Source organism: Pempheris klunzingeri, chromosome 8, assembly GCF_042242105.1.
Source record: "Pempheris klunzingeri isolate RE-2024b chromosome 8, fPemKlu1.hap1, whole genome shotgun sequence".
Lineage (NCBI taxonomy): Eukaryota > Metazoa > Chordata > Actinopteri > Acropomatiformes > Pempheridae > Pempheris > Pempheris klunzingeri.
The window spans coordinates 22475092-22500062 of NC_092019.1; the positions used below are offsets into that span (position 1 = coordinate 22475092).

General features: G+C 42.0%; 2 protein-coding genes across 3 annotated transcripts in view; one reads left to right on the forward strand and one right to left on the reverse strand.

Moving 5' to 3' along the window:
- The window catches only part of pear1 (platelet endothelial aggregation receptor 1), a 45944-nt gene extending 35221 nt beyond the window's left edge, over positions 1-10723 (forward strand). Inside the window, exons 13-23 of the mRNA XM_070835485.1 lie at positions 841-943; positions 2069-2221; positions 2344-2475; positions 2610-2741; positions 3335-3457; positions 3568-3786; positions 4282-4391; positions 4621-4747; positions 5514-5576; positions 6368-6562; positions 8305-10723. Coding sequence (XP_070691586.1) covers positions 841-943; positions 2069-2221; positions 2344-2475; positions 2610-2741; positions 3335-3457; positions 3568-3786; positions 4282-4391; positions 4621-4747; positions 5514-5576; positions 6368-6562; positions 8305-8441 — 1494 coding nt within the window. The 3' untranslated portion in view covers positions 8442-10723. The remainder of the gene's footprint in view (positions 1-840; positions 944-2068; positions 2222-2343; positions 2476-2609; positions 2742-3334; positions 3458-3567; positions 3787-4281; positions 4392-4620; positions 4748-5513; positions 5577-6367; positions 6563-8304) is intronic.
- Positions 10724-10786: 63 nt separating this feature from the next.
- Positions 10787-24971, reverse strand: part of lmna (lamin A) — a 29492-nt gene continuing 15307 nt past the window's right edge. For both annotated transcript variants that reach the window (XM_070835006.1, XM_070835005.1), the window contains exons 3-13: positions 20069-20225; positions 19191-19316; positions 18345-18515; positions 17727-17852; positions 17273-17493; positions 16135-16441; positions 15499-15606; positions 14572-14691; positions 14417-14476; positions 14097-14270; positions 10787-13351 (exon numbers count right to left, since the gene is read on the reverse strand). In XM_070835006.1, the coding sequence (XP_070691107.1) occupies positions 13316-13351; positions 14097-14270; positions 14417-14476; positions 14572-14691; positions 15499-15606; positions 16135-16441; positions 17273-17493; positions 17727-17852; positions 18345-18515; positions 19191-19316; positions 20069-20225 (1606 nt within the window). In that variant the 3' untranslated portion in view covers positions 10787-13315. The remainder of the gene's footprint in view (positions 13352-14096; positions 14271-14416; positions 14477-14571; positions 14692-15498; positions 15607-16134; positions 16442-17272; positions 17494-17726; positions 17853-18344; positions 18516-19190; positions 19317-20068; positions 20226-24971) is intronic.

Consider the following 24971-nt stretch of genomic DNA (forward strand, 5'->3'; position numbering starts at 1 on the left):
ATAGCTTGACTAATTTGTGTTATGAAGTGGTAAAGAGGCAAACTGACATGTCAAACACAACAAAAAATTGTATTTCTAGAAACCCACTAATTGTACTATACATATCACTGTGCACATTTAGTAAACTGTGGGTAACCTCCAGCCTCTAGCTAGTGTCATGAAGACTTTTGTCAGTACTGCAAATAAAACATTAAGATCTAACTTTTTTATTCCCGATAGACACTTTTTTAGACACTTTAGACACGCTCACAAGATGCTCAATAAATTAAATAAAACTTTAATAAAATATACATAATATATATACTTAAATAAAATAAAAAATGGGGTAAAATGAAAGAAAAAATGAAACGAGGAGGGGTGCATGAACAGATCAGTTTTAACGTGTTAATCCCTCCACTTCTTCTGAAAATGTCCTGGACTCGAGCCACAGCACTGCGTGAAAACACATGTCATTTTGTAAAATAATACAAGCTGCAGAAGATAAGAAGAAAAGTACTATATGTTTATTCGATGTGAAACTGAGGAGACTAATGAACTGCTGTCTGTGATAAGACTAATGCACAAATCATAAGGGTGATAATTATACAGAACATGTCAGTTGTGATTGGATAGTCTGTAGAAATGCTGTCCAGCTTTTCATCCCTTACCTCACCCTCTGTATGCTTTAATCTGCGTTTTGGACGTGTGCCCCTCTTGTCTCTGCCATGCCAACCCACCAGGCTGTCCATACAACAACACACTGCCAGTGTAGTATTTTGTCTGACTCTGATTGAGCTGGCCCAATGCTGAAGAGATTCCCCTGACAATTCTTTGCCCATTGGCATTTGTTCACATGTGCAGATGGGCACGTTTGGGCCAGGCTGCCTGAAGAGGTGTGATTGTGTTCATGCCGACGGCTGCCAAGCTACCGCCGGGGAGTGCCACTGTCTGCCAGGTTGGTCGGGTAAGTGATGACGTCCTCCTGGTGTCGCTGCCAGCTTGGCTTTGGTTCCACAGATAAGTCTGGTCCAACAGAACGAAGTGAGCCACAGGTTTTAAACCAGTCTGTCTCCCTGTGAGTCCGACTCCGACATAAAGGACTTTACATTACTCCATCAGAACCTTTTAGCTGTGAAGGATAGGCAGCCCAACATAGAAAAAGATTTTTTTTATTGTTTTTTCATGTTGATTATCACCTTCAGTGTTGGAAGAACTATTTGGATCCTTACTTTAAGTAAAAGGAGCAATATGAAAATACTCTAATACAACTAAAAGTCCTGCATCCAAAATCGTACTAAAGTACTATTGGTTAAAAGTACTCAAAGTATCAAAAGTAAAGGTACTCATCCACAAAAAATACGTTGAAATTGTACTTGAAATGTACTGATGATGCAGCCAAGGACCGTTATGAAACCTCTCCTCATTGGTGCGTTCGTGGAAGCTACAAAGACAAAGATTTTATATTTCACTTTAGTCTTTTAAAGCAAGAAATTGTAACTCACACTATCCTCTCATCCTCACATTGTCTCTATTTGCCTATCATTTGTCTTTTTCAATTTTGCTTTTGTCACATGAATATAATGCTGTTTGGCGGCCAACGCACAGATCCTACATGTTGGCCGCTCATTAAACGCAGCAGTCTGGAAAGTCTTTAAAACAGTCTTTGCTAGCAGCTGCGCTGTGATTGTAAGTCATTGTTGTCCTGGTTGATGGGAGTAAATCAGACATATGGTATGCTTTGGAGAGTGGTCGGTGTAACAGAATCAGTCAGTACAAAGTATACATAATGTGTACTTAATGGACTCAAACATGCAAAACCACTGGTTCTTTGAGATCACTTACTATTACATTGATACTTGAAACTTTGAAAGGAACCATTCTTCATACTGACTGCTTTTAAGTACATTAGCTGAAAACATCTTACATTTGCTTACTTTTAGTGAATTTAATTTATGAATGCAGGACTTTCTGGATGGAGTGTGGGAAAATGGAGTCTATCTCCATTGTGTTTTTGCCAGTTTTACCTAAATAAAGTGTTTGAATACTTGTTACAACACACTGAGATCCACTCTCCCTTTTTTCCCTTTAGGTTCTCGCTGTAGCGTGCCATGTTCAGAGGGCCTGTGGGGGCGCCACTGTAACCAGACTTGTTTCAAGCATTGCCCCAACAGTGATACATGCTTGAGGGAAACTGGAGCATGTGTGTGCCGTCCAGGCTACTGGGGAGTCACTTGTCAGAACAGTGAGTCTTGCTGTCAGTCAGCTGGCGTGCAGCTAAAATCAGATCGGATCGAAACCAGAAGTGTACTGGATGTTCTGTGTAGCATCTGCCTTGGCTCACTTTTCACTCCTTTTGTCTCCCAGAATGCAGAGCTGGTATGTATGGCGACCAGTGCAGTATGTCATGCCCGTCCTGTGGCCAGTCGTACCGCTGCCACCATGTGACAGGAGAGTGTGATTGCCTGCCTGGATACACTGGAGCCAACTGTGATCAAGGTTGGTATTAACATCAATAATTATGTATGATTGTGCAAATCATCCAAGCTCATTTAATGCATAAACACGTGGTGTATATGTTAAAGAAATCTGCAGGTAATTATATACACTGTATGGCATTGTGTGTTTTACAGTTTGTCCAGCTGGTTACTATGGCAAACTGTGTTCTGAAGTGTGCGTTAATTGTGCCAACAACTCCACGTGCGACCCCCGGGACGGTCACTGTGAGTGTCTGCCTGGCTGGACCGCCACTGACTGCTCTATAGGTGAGTGCAACATCACATCAGCGACTAGAAAACTGAGATTTTCTGGAGTGAAATGTCCCAGTTACTACCATGAAATATGGTGCTGAGAGAGGAAAACGACAGACTGCTGCACCTATTACACCATAACATCCAAGTGTTATTAACTTACTGGTATTATAGGTGAGGCATGCCCTCTTTAGTGTTACTGTTTGGCTTAGAAAATGTATGATCTTATAGGGCTAACAATTTGAATAAAATGACAATAATTTCCCAAAGCTCAAGGTGATGTATTTGAATTACTGATTATTTTATATTACTTTAAACAGTCCAGACCCCAAAGATATTCACATACAATCGTGTTTGACAAGCAGCAAACCCTCACATTGGAGGACTTTGGTATTATTGACTGAAACAATTAATCGATGATTAAGACTGTTAGGAATAATGTTCGGTCGGTCAACACCATTTGAATAATTAGCCAAATGTTGCAGCTCTACAGCCGTTTCCTATTTCTCCAGATGTTCAACCCAAATAAATTTCAACAGATAAATGAAAACACATTTACATTCCATGTGTCTGATGCGTGGATGTCATCTGAACCTCGTGTTTTCCAGCGTGTAGTCCAGGACGCTTTGGTCCGTTTTGTACTCAGACCTGCTCCTGTCCGTCCAGCCTCATCTGTGACCGATTCACTGGAGACTGCGTGTGTGAAAGTGGAGGAGACGACTGTCAACAAGGTAAAGATACACAGAGGTTTTCCCACGAGCACAGGAGCTAACAGACTGACCTTGAGAGCAATCTGCCTCACATCTTATTAACCTGATCCTTTCCACCTCCCGTGTGACAGACTCATCTGAGCAGTCAGGGAGCGTTATGGTTCCACTCCCGCCTGGTGAGAGGGAGTCGTGGGGGGCCATAGGCGGCATCGTCGTGCTCGTGCTCCTGGTGGTCTTACTGCTGGCTCTGCTGCTGCTGTACCGCCGCAGGCAGAAGGACAAGCAGAGCAACACGCCCACCGTCTCCTTCTCCACCAGCCACACAGTCAACTCTGAGTACGCCGTCCCAGGTTAGAATAAAACATTTTTTGTCCGCTTCGGCATATTTATCTGCTCTGTAAATCACGATCTCTGTTCTCCTTTGAGAGAAAGAATCAAAAAACCAAAAGAGGGAAATTTATATTTTATATTATTTCATCCACATTTCCCTTTAATTCAGCCAGACATATTTGGTAGCCTTCAAAAGTAGACTTAATGAATACTAGAGAGAAACTGGAGATGAAGTGTCTGGCATTTTAAGTGGCAATGACTGAAATGATTTCATAAGTTAATGATGAATTAGACTTTATAACAAGTGACAGTGTGGTAAATCTGCCACAGTCACTGTCACAGTCTTCTGGGGATATTTAGCATCCTCAAATCTAATTATCATTATATTGTGATGGTTTTATAGTTGTTCTGTTTTGCTTTTATGTAATGAGTGTTCCACAGAGATGCATTTTATTGCCCCTTGAGGTAATTTAATTGCTGCAGACGTGATTCCATGTGTTTGTTTTGGCCTCCAGATGTTCCTCACAGTTACCACCACTACTACTCCAACCCCAGCTACCACACACTGAGCCAGAACAGGCCTCCACTGCCACACCTCCCCAACAACCACGACCGCACCATCAAGGTGAATGTGCACTCCGTCACTTAGCAGCTGTAGTGCAACTCTGGGACGAATATGAAATTCATCCAGTCACCAACAGCTTCAGGGCCATAAGCCATTAAATGTTGACCCAATAAGTCACAGCTCTTCACTGCTACATTTAACTGCAGTTACTTCACTTCAAAAGTATTTTTTTTTTTACCTTTTTTCGCTGCATTGATGATTTCTGATGTGGTTTATTACTGCCATGCAGAACACCAACAACCAGCTGTTCTGCAGCGTGAAGAACATGGAGAGGGAGAGACGGGGCCTGTTTGGGGTCGAGAGCAACGCCACTCTGCCTGCAGACTGGAAACACCACGAGCCCCGCAAAGACTCAGGTCCGTCTGGGTGACTCTCCACCGTGTGACTCACATCCAGGATCAGTTTCTTTACCTTTTATCCCTGCAGTGGAGACAAGCACGCAGCAAATGCAGTAAAATGAAATGAGTGAATTAACATTTACAGGCCAATAAAAGTAAGGAGTTGGTTTCCTTACCTCCTGACCACAGCTACATAAAATCATCTGTTAAACCTGCAATGCACTGTTTATGCATCCTTCTGCTAACACACCTAGAAGCATTTCCTTATTCTAAGTGTCAGTGTCCAAGAGTTGGCTAAGTGTTGACCAATCTTTCAGGGGGAAACACTGAATTTGTCTAAGGCTTTTAACAGTGAAATAATCATTCTTAAAGACACTGAATACCACCAGAGAATATCAGCTACCAGCAGCCTTAGTGTAAAACATACCTGTATCGATTAAGGCCTTCAAAAGATGTAACAAGCTTACAGAGGGAGTCAAAATTTAAAAATTCAGGGCAGAGAAATGCAGCTGAAGAGAAAAGTTAGAAAGTTCTCTTTGAGACACCATACACCAAAGTTTATCGACCATCGTGTTTCCTTTGGACAGAAAATCACTTTAGTTAACAATGCACATTTGATATGAGACTATAAAACAATAAGGACTTCATAAAAAGTGATAGCCGCATTGCCAGCTTTGACTCACCTGCTATTGATTTTGCAGATTTCCAAAGCAGCTTATGTGCTTTTGATTAGTTCGCCATAAATGAAAACAAAGATGCCAGATTTGTCTTTTATTGTTTACAGGAGCTTTTGGAATCGACCGGAGCTACAGCTACAGTGCCAGCCTCGGAAAATATTACAACAAAGGTAGTTTGTCACCCTATTTTCACACTGTGAAATATATAGAAGTAGGAACACCAAAACTACATCAGCAAGGTGATGTGAGGTGATAAAGTTATACAATCACATGATCATTAGCTGCATAAATGTTCAAAACGTATGATTTGGATTTTTTAAAATAGATTTGTTTTGTCTTACACCCATAAAGGAAACTATAACCCGTGATTATTTTTAGCCATGCTGGCAGCATTTGTGGCTCCATGGATGGAAATGTTGGTCGGCCCATAACTTTGGCCCAGACTGAAGTATCTCAACAACTATTGGGTAGATTTCCATCACATTTGGTTCACACATTGAATTGTAATCACTCCTCTCCTGGCTTTTCATCTAGCTCCATCATCAGGTCGAAATTTGAATTTGTCCCATACTGTGGTTTATGAATAAGTACCTGCAAAACAAATGACACTCTCATCAGCCTCAGCTGTACTGTGTGTTTGGTGCTAATTAGCAAATGTTAGCATTCAAACTAATATGATAAATGTGATGAGAATTATACCTGGTTAACACCAGCATAGCTACGCCAGAAAAATGTTAGAAACATCATTGGTTTCATAAAAATGATTTAGATTATTCACAGTTCATGAACCGTCTGAGATGAAAAGGTCCCAAACTTTCCTCAGTCATTCTCAGAACTCATAAAAAAATCTTGGAAAATGCTTTAAAGCTAAACCCCAAACTACACATCCTGCTTTCTGACTCTCCACACGCACTTCAGATGCGTTTTTACGTCTGTCCCGTTTCTTTCTGTGTGGTGACAGAGCTGAAGGACACGGTGGCCGTGAGCAGCAGCTCTCTGAACAGCGAGAATCCGTACGCGACCATCAAAGACCTGCCGGGTCTGCCCTTCTGCCCCCCAGAGAGCAGCTACATGGAGATGAAGTCAGCCGTGCCCAGAGAGCGAGCGTACACTGAGATCAGCCCGCCACCGTTCAACACGGCCACCTTACGCAGAGGTGAGCAGATAACGTCACCTTCTTCATCATCAGCGTCACAAGACAAAGATCAGGTCAAGAGTCATGTTACATGTTCCTGTGAGCCAGAGGGATAGTCAGGCATCATGGGGAAGAATTTAAAGGGGATGAGAAGAAGTGAAAGTGAGTTTCATCATAATCAGGCTTGTAGGAATACAGCTAACTATTGTTTTCATTGCCACTTTATCTGCTGATTATTTTATTGATTGGTTTGTAAACTGGCTGCCATTCAGTTTCTTGTTTTGTCCAAAAAACTGTCCAAAACAGCAAAAATATTCAACGAACCGTCATATAAGATTAAGAAAAGTTGCAAATTCTCCTAATTTAGAAGCTGGAATAAGGAAATTACTTCAACAGTTAGTTGATTATCATAATAGCTGTTGAATATCTTTCTGTTGATGGTCAGACTGTATATAGGAAGTGAACTTAGCCATCGTGATGCCACCCATTGGTTTGTGGACTGCTGGTTGGAGTTTGGAATTTGACCCCCGTTGAAGCCCCCGCCTCTGATTGGTTACATCTAGACATAACCTGCCTCTGATTGGTTAATCACAAGGTCGTCCGGCTCTAAAGCATACCCCTTCATATCGTCTATTTTACTCCAAATGAACTTTAATTTACAAAATAAACATCATGCTGTTTTGGCAGAGACCATGATGTCATTAGGAAAGTGTTAATAAAGGTAATGAATGAAGGGAGAAGTAGGGTCATTTTCTCAGCCAGTGGAGTCGCCCCCTGCTGGTCATTAGAAATTCTTTTATACAGTTTATGGTGAAACACACACTTGGTGACCCGTCTGGGAAAGCTGAGACTTCATCAAGACTCTTTTAGAGTCAAACATTAGAACAGGATTTGTGCTCTGACAGAAGCCAGAGTCTGATGAATTCACATGTTCACACAGAAGTGAAGTTAAGACACTGATGGGAAGAGGAAGAGCAGGCGAGAGGGAAAAGGTGCATCTCAGGTCGTTCTTTTATTAGTCCTGCGTGGAATTAGAATCTAGACAGCAGTAATACATCAACATGAAGTCAGATTCTTAAATGACGATGGAAAACTAGTGATATCTGAGGTCAGGAGAATCAGATCCTCAGATTAATGGAACTACTGGCTTGATATCAGCCTTTGCCCCTTGTTAATGGACTCCGGAGTAAAAAACGTCTTGGGATCAGAATGTATTCAGTGCATTAAAGTCCTTTTTATCTGCTTTATTTGCTTTTTATCTTTTGAAGTCAAATGCAATATGACCTCATTTAACTACAGTAAATGCTCAGTAATTTCTTACTTTACTTTAAGCATTTAGCACCATTTACACATTTAATAAATAGATGTAAATACACTAATGTAGTTGTCACACAGTTGGTGTGATCAGATAGTATACACCAAACCCTCTAAGAAATCTCAGGACCGACCAGTCTGAGTCAAGAACGGAATAGAAGCATGAAAAAAAGATTTTCATCAACCGAGCCAATACAAAGCAGTCTCAGTACTGTTACTGTGCAGTACACCAGGAAGAAAAGTGATCAAACCAGGTGCTGAAACATGGAAATTTGATCATTTCTTACTGGAAAAATTCAAAGTCAACATTGTTGACATTAAAAAAACAAAACATCGAAAAGTTTTATAAAATGAATGTGGTGGAATAGGAGGTGGGATATTTGCCTTCAGAAGCATAAACAGTTCTTCGTGTCTGTTTATCTCAGCGTGCCGTTCATCTCCCCCCACAGAGCGTCAGAGTTCCCTCGGCCATGCACCACACGAGGACCCCCAGAGCCACTACGACCTCCCTGTGAACAGCCACATCCCGGGACACTACGACCTGCCGCCGGTGCGCCGACCCCCCTCCCCCAGGAGGACACCTTAGTGAGTCCCAGCAGCAGAGCAAGTTTCTTAACTTTAGGCTCTTTTCTGACAATCACAGCTGTGGACCACTCACAGTGCAGCGGCGAGGCGTCCGTCCCACCAAGGAATTATTGTTTACTGTGGATGCCCCCCCCACCTTTCAACTGAACACTGCCCCTCTGTGGGACAAAGTGGTACTTGCTTCACCGTGGCAGACTTGTCATCCAGATTGGAGAGCCAGCAGGCTGTGGTGAGGAAGGCAGACTGTGGCAACGCCAGCGGGGCTTCAGCTGCATTCACCCCCCCATGGGAAAAAATACACCAGAGGACTTCACGGTTGGAGGCAGCAACTTGGGAATGTCTATGGGTTTGAACTCACTGATATATGCTGTAATTGAAGATTTCCACACATTTTGCTGGCGACCGATCAGCTGCTGTGCATGTTTAAAAGGCCCCGTTTATCAGAACTCAAGTATTCTTCTGTGTTCATCGTCAAAAGTAACTAATACAGACATTGTTTTAAGCTCTTATTTTGCCTTTGTGGTTAAATTCACACGTTACATTTTTAAAATCCAAGTGTTTTAAGAGGCAGCTTCGGATGAACTTTGACCTTTGGATTTTCTCATCAAGAAGCCTCATCACCCTCAAAGAAGGAAAGAAGGAAAGAGACAAAGGTGGTGAGATGAAAAGGGTGCAAAGAAATCCTTCCTGTGTTTGTCTTTCATCAGAGACATTGAAAAATGTTGTTTCTTTATTGCTAATATTTGGGTTTCAGGAATCCAGAGACGTCGGGTTGTTTCAAAGTACCAAAGACTTCTTTCCCACCTGAACACCAAGATGAACAGCATTTTTATTTCTATTCATATCACTGTCTTTTCCAAATGTGGCATTTAGATACACATTGATACACCTGTCCTGTTTAAGCAAACCAGCAGACCAAAACTTTGTAAATATACATAAATATAGTTATCTTCACACTAATGTAGAAGAACAGCTCTTTTTTGAGAGGATTATGTTTTCAATGGGTTTTTGTGGCCAAAGATACATTTGTTTGGTGATACATACCAAAAGCTCAGTGTAAGCATGAACACTGTTCATGTTGTGAAAGATAATCATCAAGCGGTGGAATATTGTACAAGCCAAGCCAAAGCAGCATTAAGAATGTCAGTGCAGGGTCCTACAGAAACTTCTGTCGTGATGTGGTATTTAAAGGGCTGACTCACCAAAAATTGAAAAAATAATTAGTTAAATGAATTAAAGACTAACGTGCTCTACTAATTGCACCTCTATAACATTATCAGACTCATGATGGACGGTTGGAAATCAATGCAGCAGAACCAGAAGTAACATCTTTTTAAATCCATGTGTTCCTCTTCTTTGTCTAAACATGACTACATTACCCACAATGCAACTAGGCTGCAGACAGGTTGAAGACTCAGGTGTGTTCTACTAGTAGCAGCCAATGTCACCTCGAACCACTAGTTTAGCAGAGACAGAGCTCTGTAAGCTCACCTGTTTCACTACGTCTGCATGTTTCTTTTCATTTTCAGCCCCAACCGACTCAAGTGACATCACTTGAGACCGTTGATCGGATTTCAAACATGCGTAGTAGTCCTTCCTTTAAGACCTGTAAGCAGACTTTGATGTGTAAAATTGCTGAACTTACCCTTTAAATCCTTGCTGTATATGTAGAAAGTGATAGTCTGTGATTTTCTTTTTCTTCTTTGTGATTTTCAGTGCTGCGAGCACCACAAATAAAGTTCACCTCCATGTTATTGGGATGGAGGCACAACAATATAAATATATATAAAATCAATATAAAATATAAAATAAAATCAGGACAACATAAAACCAAAACTATCAGACTACATACTGCTAAAGGGAACAACATGTCGAGGATTTTAATATGGGTGATAAATCTTTTTGTCGAAGCTGTATTTACATCTATGTGAACTATTGCAGTTAGTTTGCTTCAGAATGTTTTAAAACAGTGCGGGAAAAAAACTGTAGGCCGACATTTAAGTTTGTAATTACGTCAATATTTGTTTACTTTTTATCAAGCAAAGTCTTGTGTTGCCTTAATATCAAAAATGCTGCAATGTGTTTGCTTTGTGTAAAATGTGGAACAAATGAAGTGAACCGTCCCGTCAGTGAGACATAGAAACCCTTTGTACCAGAACGAATGTACTTTAAATGCTATAGTTTTGGGTAGAGCTTCAGCTTTTTTTATGTATGGCCATATATTTTTTGAATGTAACCATGGGAACATGTGTATATAATGTAAATAAAAATGGCTGCACTTTTCATCTGTGGTTTTGTAAGACAATGTTCTATATGAAGGAAATGACTACAACAGTCACTCAGTCATTGGAAAAAAAAAAAGATTTTTACTCATTACTTTAGAGAAGAAAAAAAAATCATTACATCGACTGAACACATGGCTTTTCTGTAAGGCAACAGCATAACATCGTTATTATAGAAAGGACATAAATCCCACTTCATGCAAATTACAACTTTGGCATGAAAGGCTCAAAACAAGAAATCCCTTTCAGTAACATTTAAATCCTCAAGTCCTTCAAATGACTCATGACCTTAACAGGGAGGGTCCAGGGTTTCACAGAAGCCTCTCAGGAGTGTCACATAAAGCACATCTGTGGTTTGGATCTGGTTTTGGAGATGGCTTTTCTCTTCATCAGCTTAAACAGCATTGCATACAAATGTTACAGAGCAGCTGTTTGTTTCTTAAGAAAACACTAAAACAAGAAGAGGGGCTTCTTTCTGGTTTACAGTCAGTCAGACAGGTCTCGGAGAAACCCTGACCGCATCCTTTAAATCAGGCAAGTCCAAGCTGTTCCACAAAGGTTTTCATTCCTGCTGAGCAGCAGCACATCAGGCTCCACTCCTTTAGTCAGCTGATCTCAGTCGTCAAACAGCTGATTAGTCGAATCAGGGGTGCTCGTGATTGGCTGGAATGAAAACCTGCAGCCACGCGGCCCTTTGTGGAACAGTTTGGACCTGCCTGCTTTAAATCATCTGTTGACTCAGACCACAGCTTCATATATTACACACAGGAATCGTGTCTCTTACGTTTACAAACTAGATAAATGCTAAGTCTTCTGAATCTGTGTCATAGTGGCCAAATACTAAACATCTTTGGAGCTGGCCATTTCTTTAACTAACAACTGCTATAGATTTTTTAAGGCACTTTGGGGATCATAGTGTCACAATCAGTCATCTATGTAAGGCAAAAAAGCATCTAATGTGGCACAAACACCATCTATTGTGTAAAATAGAAAAAAGGAACTTAACAAAAACAGCAATCAAGTATTTTCCATAAATGCTATGATATGCTTTTCACTGCAGTATAAATGACTTAAGCTGCCAGACTACAGTACAAATCTACCTGCTGCACATATTTGGCAAGGCTCTCAGTAAAAGCAGCGCAAGAAGCCAAAGTCACTAAGTATACAAACCCCACAATCCTACTCAGATCCCAAAATCATGCCTGGGGATATGCAAAGCCAGTGAGCTTTGAGGAGAGGAGAAAAGAAAAGAAAGCCCTTATGACCAGTTCTGAGGAGCAACACAAACCAGAGGACAGCTGACAGTCACAAGACTGCGATATGAGGCAAATGTGCAAAGAACAGTGATGTTTTATTTTCGGTCCTCTAAAGGCACATTTGTGTTTCTAATCTGTAACAAAGCTGGTTAAAATGTTTCAAAATACTGCTGTTGAACTCTACAAATAGCAGCAGCATTATAATTTGTTGGAATAAAATGATAAATCCTATAAATATATACTATATATATATATATATGGCACCAGGTAAAGAAAACATAAGTACCTATCCCTGATAGTTCCCCAGGTAGAAAACCAATGACACATTTTCCCACCATCATGACAATACATCTTTGGAATTACTTTGAAGACAAATAAGGCGACATATTCAAATGTACGTCAAACTGAGATACACATGTGACTCATTTAGTCAGTACATTCAGCTTATCCAGCGAACAGTAGTTCCTTATTTCAACTCACGTTCAAAAACATAACCACATGCATTTCTCTGAGCTCCAGCTGTGAATTGCAGAAAAAAATATATTCATCTCAAATAATTATTTTCTCTGTGTGCACCATAGCTGTCCAGCCACATTATCTAAATTTACTACGACATGTTCGTTTAAGGTGAAAAAAAACAACCCTGCTGAGCACCCTGAGCGTTTGAATACTTTGGCTTACTTTTCTTTGACTTTTTAAACATAGTCATTTCAGGAAAAAAAAACAAAAAAATGTATTTTCTCTGTAGCATAGAAGAATAGCACAACACTGTTCTAAAAAAAGAACCAAGGAAAATATGTTCCAATTGTAAACATCACAATTAACATCTTAAATGAAGATTTGATCTATTTGATGGGCGATAAACATGATTAACCAACCAGAGAGGACTCATTTTCCTGTCGTCTGTATGGCTGTAGAGACTTGTTCCTGACAGGGTTCACTAGCTGTGCGTGTTCAGTGTTGACAGCCTGGCCATTAAATGTGAAACCCCGGCTCGGATCGAAGCACTGGTCAATGGAGCTCTGTGTGTGTGTGTGTGTGTGTGTGTGTGTGTGTGTGTAAGTGTGCAAGAGGAGCAGGATACAATACAAGCATTAGCACAGCACACATGCAATAACGTAATGTGAATATACGAACAACAAAAAATCTCAAAAGCTGAATATGAAAATCCTGTGCCCTTTGCCAAAACCTCAAAGCAAATTTGTCCTGCAGATTAATCTGAATACAAAATAAGACAAGATCATAAAAAAATAAAGACAAACGTCCCAACGGTAGGAAATTATTCTCCCTTGTGGGCTACAGGAGGCGGTGGGTTCAGGTGAGGTGCCGTCTGGTTTCTACATGACGGAGCAGTTCTCCGGCTTGCCGCGGCCCTGAAGGAGAAAGTGATGGCGCAGCGGTAAATACGGAGAAATATGGAGGGATACACCAAACCTAAAAAATACACTGGGTTTTTTTTTTTGGAACATTCACATCACTGATTCCATTTATTTTTTAATGGACTGTTTTCTTTTTCAAGTAAATCAACATGCATCCACAGAAAAGTGCAATGCACTGCTTCTGTAATTGTGTGTAATTCAGTAAAATCTAGTATTTAATTTGTTCGTGACTAAATATTGCTATTATTGTAGCTCTAACCAGTTTTTTCCCCATGGACACAGGTGATTGTGTGGTTTCTTTATTTGAACAATAATGTTGAGTTGCACATGCATTTTTCATGGTTTCTTGGCAAAGCTTTGTTTTACAGATCCGTAATTTCTCCAATAATTACTGAGATAATCTCCTGAGACGTTTCCTCAAAAGACAGATATAATTTGGTCATAATTAAACAGAAAAATAAAACCATGCTCTATTGGTACACATACAATTAGCACTAATTTAATTGGAATTATTTGCTGGTGTTGCCCACAGTGCACAGCGGGCCAGCCCAACACGCAATAATGAGAGGTGTTGTGCTTTCAAATCCTTCTCTACTGTCTGTTCTACAATAGCTTACTGGTGTAATCTTTAAACTATTTTAATCAGTAACCATATTAAGTAACTTTTTGTCAAAAAAATAAGACAGTGCTGCTTCACTTTATATTTCCTGTTCTATGCTGTAACATAAGTGTACAATACCTGTCGGGGCTCATTGGTGCCCATGAAAAAGGAATGTCCCACGAGGCCTTCAGGTAGCCCCCCGCTGCTGCCAACAGCTGAGGGTCGGTCAGACGTCTGCCCGCAGGAGTCGCAGATCACAGTGCGGCTCCTCAGGTTGTACTCGTTCTCTGCTCCGCTCGTGCTGTGAGCTCCCTGCAGGGGGCGACAGAACAGAGTGGGTCACTTAACACCCGACTGGGAGACGCTGCAGTCACTGCCAGCTGAGAGTTGACTTGTTCCTGATGCATAATTCATGGCTGTGTTTTCACATTTGCTGAATAATAAGAGGGGGAATTTACCATGTCATCGTCGTCGTCATCATGGAACAGGGTGCGCGTCACCTTCCTCATGGCCATTTCCTGACGGTGAATTAAATAGCAAAATGATTAAGTTACCGCAGTTAAAAGGATGAGTAATGTGCGACGGGCTCAAACGAACACAGGTGAAGTCAGACCTCTCCGTTGGCACTGATGAGGGTGGTCTGCAGGAGGTCGCCGGTGCCCCACGAGTTCTGGGTCTTCCACACCAGGTCAGTGGGGGGGTTGTGCGTTCCATTGCCAGATGCAGCCCAGATCTGCAAGGGTCAAAGGTCAGAATTAGCAACAGAACATCAACTTAACTAATAATCATTGAGCTGCTACTGACAGACAGAAAAAAGAAACAGTGGATTAAAGATTTCAAAGAGGAATCCTTTTGCTTTTTTTCTAAAAAATATATATATATATTTATATATTGTTTTTCTTCTTTCCTGCATTTTGGCACACTGACACTTTCCTTGGTGTTTCAGTGACACCTGTCGATCAACGAAACAGTGTGAAGGGATTGGCAAGAATGTGAATTATGTCACCCGCATACTTGTGTGCATGAACGATTCAAACAAAACAGGGACTCACGCACGAGTACCTGTGGTAGAAATGTACTGGACATGAAGGAACGCATTATTTGTGCACTGCCATGCTCAGGTGACCTGAGAGTCCTCAGAGTCCTTCACACTCAGCATGCTTTATGTGAGGACGCTCTGGGTGTCCAGAGGTAAAGACAGGATGAAGAGCTTGGGGACGTTTCAACTCCCCTGATAATAATGATGAGAAATGGTCTGAGGACCAAGGGTTACACATTGTGACTCAGTATGATGTAGGACATGCTGTATGCAGCCCAGAGACCGTAATGTCACTTTAAGTCTTTGGTGTGACTGTGAACATGTATACAAGCAGGACAAAACCTGTACCCAAGTAGGGCTGAACAAATTCTTATTCTTGTGTTCATGTGAGTGAAGAGTGAAGTTATTCCACATCGGTACCTATATGAGTAGGCAAACAATAGTGTGATTAACATTAGAAAGATTAACAAAGAGACAAATCTAGAAAACTAAGTCACTTACGGTGACAGTTCCTCCAGCCTTCAGAGTGAACTTGTGAGGAAACTTGTAGAGGATGGGGCTGGCATTACCCACTTGTCCCTTCAGCTGCCAGTTGCTCAGAGATTGGTCCTGCATGAGAGACATGGGAGGAGAGATGAAGGATGGGACAGAACATTTGAAAATAAAACCGAGATGCTGAAGATGAGTAGAATACATTAGTAGAATACATAGTGGCATCAAAAGTAATGGCCGAGTGCTATTCAAGACCATACGCTGGTTAATTAAATGACTGTTTTTATGGTAAATGGTCCGTATTTGTATAGCACCTTTCTAGTCATTTCGACTACTCAAAGCGCTTTTACATTACATCATTCATACAGGAGGAATCTAAGTTGGAGACTATTCTTTCACACACTGAAGATGTATACAAGCTGGACAAGTTGGAGAAAGTAGGGGTTCATGCTGACTGAGAGGAGCCGGGGAGTGACCTGCCGACCTTCCGGCTGTGTATTTTTGTATGTTGAAAAGGGAACAAGGGAGTCAGAGCTTAGCAGGCTGTCATTATCGCCTTTTTGGACGTGGTCTCAGTGCTGTGAAATCACTTTAAGTCAGGTTGAAGGGTCTTTAAAAAGCCAGCTGAGAGACGCAGTCACTTACCTCGTCAGCCTTGTTGCTGAGACGGATGAACTTGCCCTCCAGGTCAACCTCGTCCACTGTGATGCGACCGCTGGCTGAGGCGTGCTGGCTAATGCGGGTCTTGGTCACAGTGCCCCCCGCCACGCTGGAGGTCTCGCTGTCGTTGTCATTGAGGCGGCGCTTCTTGGTACTGCCTGTGCCGGAGGAGTTGCGGCTGCTGGAGGCAGTGGTGGCGGAGTGGAGCAGGCGGCTGGTGTGGCCGTGGCCTGAGGTGGAGGTCCGTGTCACTGTGACCTTGGTGGGTGGAGGGCTGGGTGACAGACGCAGCCTGAGGAAAGAGGGAGGAAAAGATTTGGATCATAGATATAGACCAAGGCAGGCAGAGTAACATGCAGATACAGTCGACTAACAGTTGTTGGTTTCACAAAGTGCCTTTTTATGTCCCATCCTCGCTGCTCTGACACTCTTACCCACAGCTACTGTAATCTGCTCCAGTGATCTACAAAACACATGCACCTTAATGTCAAAGTGCAGTGACAGAGTATAACATTAGCTTTATCCAGCTCCTTTGAGTTAGAAATAGAACCATGTCATAGCCAAAAATATGTGGACAACTGTACATCACACCCATATGTGGCTGGTGAACACCTCGTTCCAAAATTCATACCAACACCCACGCTGGGCGATGAGGTTTGGCTCACAGTCAGTGTTACTTTATCCCAAAGGTGTTGGATGGGGTTGAGGTCAGCGCTCTGTGCAGGCCACTCGGCCTCGTTAAAACCTAACTGGAAAAATGTCTTCTTTATGGCACTCGCTTTGCCCATGGGGGCTGTTGCAACCAAATGGTAAGCACACTATTGTATCAGTGAATGCTGCAGACATTAAGGTTTTCCTTTACTGAAGTCAAATGTCCCAAAAAAGAAAAAGAAAAAACTGCTCCAGACCAAAAGTACACAAAGATATGTGGACAGGGAAGCCTGAAATGTCTGCATGTATGACTGTGGTCATTCCAAGTGGTTTACTCACTACAGTGTTTGCTAATTTCAGCAGATCTGTGCTTGATTGGCAGTCAGTAGAGAGTAATGACTTGGTGCCTTATGGTGATTCTTGTTAGTGATCCCTCCCTTCCAGTCTAGCTTCAGTCTTACAACAACCTCACCTCTCCTCCTCTCCCTCCAGCAGCTTCCTGTAAGCATTAATCTCCATGTCCAGGGCCAGTTTGATGTCCAGCAGCTCCTGGTATTCGTCCAGCTGCTGCAGCATCCGACTGCGTATCTCAGCCATTTCCTGCTCTTTATCCTCCAAGCGCCGCCGCATCAGGTCCCGCTCCCTCGCCAGAGCCCCCTCCAGTTCCCGCACCTTGGCCTCACTTGCTGAAAGCTGATTTACAGAGAGCCCACATACAGTACACACTCACAAAGGTTGCCTAAGTCAGGTGAAGCTTAACGTTAAATTCAGTCAATGCAGAGAGGTGAAGACAAACAGTTGAAAATTGTGTTGTGGAGCATTCATGTCAATATCGGCCAGTAAAATAAGAGATCACAAATCACTAACAGATAATCAGACTGACAGACTGTATGAGTGAGTGTGTGTGTGTGTGTGTGTGTGTGTACCTGTTTCTGCAGTAGGCTCAACTGGCCTGACATGCCCTCCAGTCGAACACGGGTCTGCTGCAGCTCTTCATGGGCAGCTCCCACCAGGTGGCTGTTCCTGTCAGCTGACTGACGAGCGTTCTCCAACTGACGGACAGAGAGACGGACGCTACAGTCAGCTATGGGCAGAGGTGTACTGCACTGACAGGAAATGGACTGTTTGAAATCCAGATCATCAACTCAGGGCCATCGTTTAATGAATGGAACCTGTAGCTCCTTAGAAAGACCAAACACTGCGACAGAAAGATCTCTTTATCTTGTGCTTCTTACAATCCTTCACCAATTTAGAACCTGGGAATTCCAAAAATGTGTTTTCTCGAGGGGTTTAGCAGAACAAGGAACAGTTTCACTATGGTTTCATTTACAAGTAAATTCAAATGACAAAGTATGCAGATAAAAGGCAACAGACAAGGAAGGAAGGAATCTATACGCTGAGTGTCAAAGGGGTCTAAATATATCTTATGCATCATCTGAATTCACAACTACACATAAAGCTGAGGCACCATTAGCGCATCTGAGTAACCGTCTCTAACTCGACCCCGGGTGTCGACAGAGCCGTGTCTCCTGCAGCATCCTTACCTTGGAGTTGTAGGTCTTCTCAATCTCCTCCTTGTACAGGCGGACCTGATCCTCGTGTTGGGCTCTGAGCTCGGCCAGGGCATCAGCCAGCTTGCTCTCAAAGTCCTGCTGCCGCCCGCTGTCGACCTCCACCATGCGAGACTCATGCCGACGCTTGGACTCACGCAGCTCCTACAGACACAGACAGCCGTCAGGTCTCCAGACACCATCTTTTTCTTGGATTTTGCATTTGTCACATGACTCGTCTAACTTGGACTTGTGTCAACTAGAAGCTATTTTGACTTTCTCAGCTCTTTATTAGAGAGCCATTTGTATTGATGTTTGATTTATTTTCTTTCAGGCACTATCAACAAAGACACCACCAATAGAAACCTGCAATGGTCAATGAATTTAATTGCATTGATTAGTCGGTCGCTGTGTAGTAATTACTTGTTTGGAGCTCCAACAGAGAAATCTACCTCTCTGTTGACCTTTAAGCAACTCCTAATGACTATGTTTAAAATTGGAAAACAAATACCTGTTGCCAGTTTAAGTCAGGACTTGATTAGGAGCTTAACATTGTGGAAATCATGACTTCATTTTGGCAAGAAGTGAAATCTAAGCATTTAATTTCCAAGTTGTCAATATTTCTACTTGTTCTGTGTTTTAGCGATGATGCAAAAATAAACTTAAAATGAAATAAGAGGTGAGAAGCAAGAAAAGAGCATCTGTGAGACGGATCAAGGATGCAAAACCAACAAGCAAGTGGTTGGAAGCGAATCAATATCCTGGGGAAAAGATGTAAGGTACAACAGATGATTTGGACAGCTCAATAAAAATAGATGGGTTGAGGTGAAGAGTGGGAACCTCGTTGTAGATGTTTTTCTGGAACTCCAGTTCCTCCTTCACCGTCTGCAGGCGGTTCTCGGCGTCCACTCTCCTCAGCATCTCATCCTGCAGCTGCCTCTTGGCATCGGCTAAGTTACCGTCCAACTGGGAGGGAGAGAGGGAGGAGGAGGAGGAGGAGGAGGAAAGATCAAGAGATGAGGATAGAAATGTTGAGTGTTCTCTAATGGAAGCGTAAGAGAATAAAAAAAATAAAACCAGCTCTGTGCGGCATTGTTAAGAGAAAACGTGCAGTTCCTCAATGTGATCAGTAGGTGGAGCAAGGCCACAACTGTATCTATCGCAGTCCCATGCTAATATTCATTGATAAAACAAACAGCAGATAATGCAACCTTGCCTGCCTCACCACCCTGTCCTCATTCATAATCAGCTGCCTGGGGGGTTTAAATAAAATTACTACTTCTATTGAGGCATCTCTGCATCAAGGGGTTGGAGAAAGCTCCCACACCGACACAATCACTTCAAATGTCAGTGAGTGAAGCTTTGCACTGCAGCTCCGCACTGCTTTTCTAACAGGTGGCAACCAAGGATTTTCAACATCTTCCCCTGTTACAGTCAATGCAAGTCTTAGGGGGTTAATCAGATGTAGACAGTGGCAGGACCACAAAGTTTGTTTATTCACAGTCTAGACTGGTGTGTCCTGGGGGAACAACCTCTGTAAGCTCAAATTCTCCTGATCAATGGCGCCACAATGTATACATACACTAATAAGATGACTGTATAAATCCATCATTTTCCTTGGGTTGTGACGGGTTTCTATTTGACCTGAGCCATGACTCGTGCTCTTCTTGCCTACAACAACCACGATTAGACTTCAGTTCCATTAAAAAGGTTTCTACCTTGGCCAGTTGGGCCTTGAGGTCTTTCACCTCCGCCTCCAGGGTTCGTTTCTCCCCCAAAGCAGTGGTGAGGGAAGCATCTTTAGAGTTGAGCAGGGCCTCCAGGTCCCTCAGTCTGGCCAGAGCCGCCTCCAGGTCAGACTCCTTTTTACTGTTCCTGCAAAGACACGAGACAGAGATATCGTGTGGGACATCATCACCTCCTGCTGCTGTGTATAATATACCTGTTGGTAGGTTTAAATCCTTCCTGGAAGATTCAGCGCTTCTGTGTTTTTTAACTTTTGACTTATTTGACTTTTGACACATTACATCATTTTGCTCTTTGTGACTTATGGCACAGATGATATGACCTCTTTGGAGCTGTGAAATTCATGATACCTCCAAAACACTCACGTAAGTACCGCCTGGTAGACTATATGTAGATAAATACTGCTCTTATTCTATTTTATTCATTCATTCGGTTTTATTCTAATGCATTTCTTTGTCACATATACAGCAGCTGGAATTGCCTCTGTGTTTGAATGGTGCTATAGAAAGAAAGTTGCCTTCCAGCACACGTGGTTAATGCATGACAAGTAGTTTTCTGTGAGAGGTTGACATGACCCACTCTATTCTCTTCACACTTCATGCGTGTCTTTGGTAACTTTGAGTCATGATGTAATTGTAGCTCCCGTTCTGCTAAGTTATAATAATAATACATTTTATTTATAGGTGCCTTTCAAAACACCCAAGGACACCGTACAAGACACAGATAAAAACAAACAGTGAAAAAACAAGTTAAAAGTTGTAACAGTTTTTTTTTTTTTTAGTTGTGCTTATGCGAACTTTTTTTTTTTTTCCCTGCTTAAGGTGAACCTTGATAAGCAGTGACAGAAGTTGTGTGCACAAAGGATTGCTGTACAGTGCAGTGAGGGCACCAGTTGTCCACCGTTGATGTGAGCTGAACTTTGGCCAACACATCAATGTACTGTTATTAGCCTTCTGTGCTGAATAAGAGCCCATTAAACTCCATCTCAGGGGAAACTGCATCGACTTACAGAGAATTCACGTTTGTTATGCATGTGCTTGTGCATGTGTGCGCCGCCTCTCCTCTAACATCTCTACAGGAACCAATTTAGAGTTCTGGTTGGAAAAAAAAAAAAAAAATTGGATACAGCGGTGGAAAAACAATACATTCCCAGCAGATGATGAAGATGAAGAGGAAGAGAGAGAGAGAGAGAGAGAGAGAGAGAGATTGTTAGCAGTATAGGCGGTTCATACACAGCCAAGAAGGAAATGGGCTCCCTGTTATTCTATTTGGCCCTGTGGGCTAGTCTTCATTGTCACTAATAATGGCCATCTGCTGGGGGAGATGGCTTCCAGGCTGCTCACACAGACCTCAGAGGCCTCTGGTCACTGCTAACCGGGTGTTAGGACAGCCAGTGTGAGGACAGGCAGGCAGAGTGAGCTACAGATACGCTTTGACCGTGGCACAGACAGCGAGATAATGTTACTCCACAGCAGAATAACGATTTGCAATAAAGATCAAGTTCATTCACAAGTTACTAGAAGTGAAACCGTAATTTATGCTACAGCAATCAATATACGTTCCAGCATTTAAAAAAAAAAAAAAAAAACACTAAATAAGAAGAGGAGCAATTCTGCTTCCTGAAAAGAGCTGGGACACAGAGACAAGATTAAGGTGCAGAAAAGCAGAACTGCATCATGGCTGCCTGCTTCAGGGATAAGCAGAAAAAGTAGACAATGGAAAAAGCAGAAAAATGAATGAGTCTTTTATGTCCAGAAAAAGTCTATTAAATTAAATCCAGAGAAAACGTAGCAATGATGCTTTACAGATGCACGATCAGGCTTGGAGAACTTGAATGAGTAATTATATAAACCTCCCCTCCCAGACACTGTTCAGATGAAAAACAAAAAAAGAAGGAGGCGGCGGCACAGCCCGGTGTTTGAGTGGGTCCAAATCAAACAAGCATCATGGCCACCCAAACAAACAAACAAACAAAAACATACACACACACACACAACACTTTGGAAAAGGAAGCGCAGACATTCTACACCCATCACCTATGACGTAGGTGACACTCTTGGTACAGTTTGTGAATGTAACCATACTTGATCAGACATGTCCTCCAAATGTTACAATGGATAACATACATTCAGGTGCCACTTCATTAGGAACAACTGGCGAAAACAGTAAATCCTACCGTTTTTATTTTGGTTGTTGAGTCAAATTCGAGAACAAGGGAAAATTTCTGTTTCCAGTTAACTTTTCTGTCGTCTCGTAAACAGACACAAGAATGTGACTTTTTACGAACCAGGTGTGTGAACAAGGACTTGAGGTTATTATGGCTGTAAATCATCAGAGAAAAACATGAATGTGACAAGAGTGCGCACACACACGCACACACACAGTATTGACACCTACAAACATTCCCTGAATTCTTGAACCTACAAAGACTGGAGCCATCAATACATGGCAAGACAGGCAAATTAGTAACTGGGGTAAAATGAGACACGGTTACTGCTGTAAAATGTTTTAATGACTATTATCTTGTTGTGCCTCGAACAAGATAATGGAATTTCACTACTTCTGGTGGGACCATTTTCCCTAAGGCCTGCGAAACTCTAGGTGTGATAAAAACTCATTTTCCAAGGCTGCTTTCGTTACTGTGGAGCGTTTTACATCCACCACGATACTGCTCATTCACATATCATGGACTTTAATAATAAACCCAAAATCAACCAAAACAGCTCCGTGTAATTAGAGAGGGGGACAGAGACGTGTTCCCTTTTCATTTAACTGGCTTGGAGGGTGCATTAATGTTCACGGGCACGCACACACACACACACACACACACACACACATTTTGAAAAATTCGTTTACAACTTGAGATAAATATTGCCTGAAACTACGCGGCTCTTTGTCTAGACGTTAATACTTTTTTCAATTAAACAAGTTAACAGTGATTCAGTGGGCAGATGAATGCTTGTGAGTGTGTGTGTGTGTGTGTGTGTGTGTGGGTGGCTGCAGTATGACGTTCATCTGTGCTAATGGGCCCGGTGATTCAGCTCCAGCAGTGAAATAATGGACAGAGGTGGTATGCTGACATGCAGCCCGACTAGTCGTATTCTCTTCATACACAACTATGATGGCAAGACAGCGAGGGTTCCTTGCAGCAGACTGACAAGCAGTGGAACAGTTTCATTATAAAACCACTTCTACTAACGCGGCTTCAGCACAATTGGCCCCTGTGAGATGCACCAATTACATCACACCTCCCATGGAAAGAAGCACAAGACTAAGAGAACACCCCCATGCTAGGAGCTCTGTGTTTAAGGTAAACACTAAAGTTACCATGCTCACAATGACACTGCTAACCATTGCTTAGCAGGTAAACCATGTTCACCATGTTAACATTTGCTAGTTAGCGTTAACGCAGATTTTTTTAGCTTTTCCTCAGAGCTGAAGCTGATGGGAAAGCTCAAATTAAAACGTTGTCCTGATGATAGTGCTCGGTGAAAGCCCTAAAGTTATTATATTTCATCCTGAAGGTCATCCTATCATCCTAGGCCGTGTGTACCATGTTTCATGGCCATCCATCCAACAGTTGAGATATTTCAGTCTAAGTGGACCAACCAACCAGCTCACATTACAGCGATCCTGCTAGCAAGTCAAAAAACCCAATAAGATGGAACAAATGTAAAAGACAATCACAATAGCATTTATGTAGAGGTACAATATGATAGAATATGAGTTAGGACATTGTGTATTGTTTGATGTGAACTCAATCCTTATTGTAGAAAAACAAATCTACCAATGTATACCAATGGATACCAGTGTAGTTATTAGCAATACTGTTGTCATTATCAGTATTTGTTAATAACACAACATGATTTCTGTATCTCATACTGCATGTGTTTCACACACTGGTAGTGTTTTTCTTCACATTCAATTTTAAATCAATAAGAGCGAAGAGCGGCATAGGTGCAAACACCGAAGCTACTGAGTCCAAATTTGTTTTTTTTTCCAGTCTGAAGAAAATCCATTAGTTGGAGTCTTAGACAGGTGCTCTTCAGGCTCTGAAGAGGTGCGTGTTAGTGCGTATTTCTGTAAATTCACAAAACAGGGAGAAGCTTAGAGATTTTCAAAATCTAGTGCGGAATTCTGGGCATTTTTGTTTCTCAACAACACCACAATAAGTTGAGTTTTCAAAAGAAAAAAATATGTGTCAAATCAAAAAGTAATGCATTTTTCCAAAAGCTGTTTGGAATCAACTGACCCCCAAAGACCAACAAAAATCTTCTGACCAAACAAGGGATTCTGGTTCAATCTCTGAAAGGATTGGGAAATGACTCCTTTTCATGTGACAATACGTATTTTTGTAAAATCTTTGGATTTGTTGTAGATTAAAGGGTGGATGTGGGCCAGATTTGAAGCCACAATTTTAAAAGTGTCATGAATAAAAGAAGAAAATAAATTGCAGGTACAGCACTAGTTCAGGACCGTTTAGCCTCTATAGCTCAGAAGATACAAATATTTAAATCGATTAAGCTGTTGGCACAAAGATAAATTAAACCGGAGATATTTCAAATGTTACGGTTTGACTGTACTGAAAATCATCGGTAGACAGAAATCAGTGGATGAATACAGCGTGCTGGCAACCATAATAGTGCATGAGGTCAGTAACACACAGTGCTCTAACAGACTGGTCTGAACTGTTCGTTGACATGTTGTCTTTGCCTCTGGCTTCCTCAGGATGTTGTTCCTGGACCTCGGCTTTAAAACAGTGTGTGGTGTCTGACGACAACTGAAATCCTTGTCAGTGTGTGTGTGTTTTTGCATTTCTCTTAAGCAGACGGGTATACGTGGGTGTATATGGGCATGTTTGAGTCTGTTCTGCAC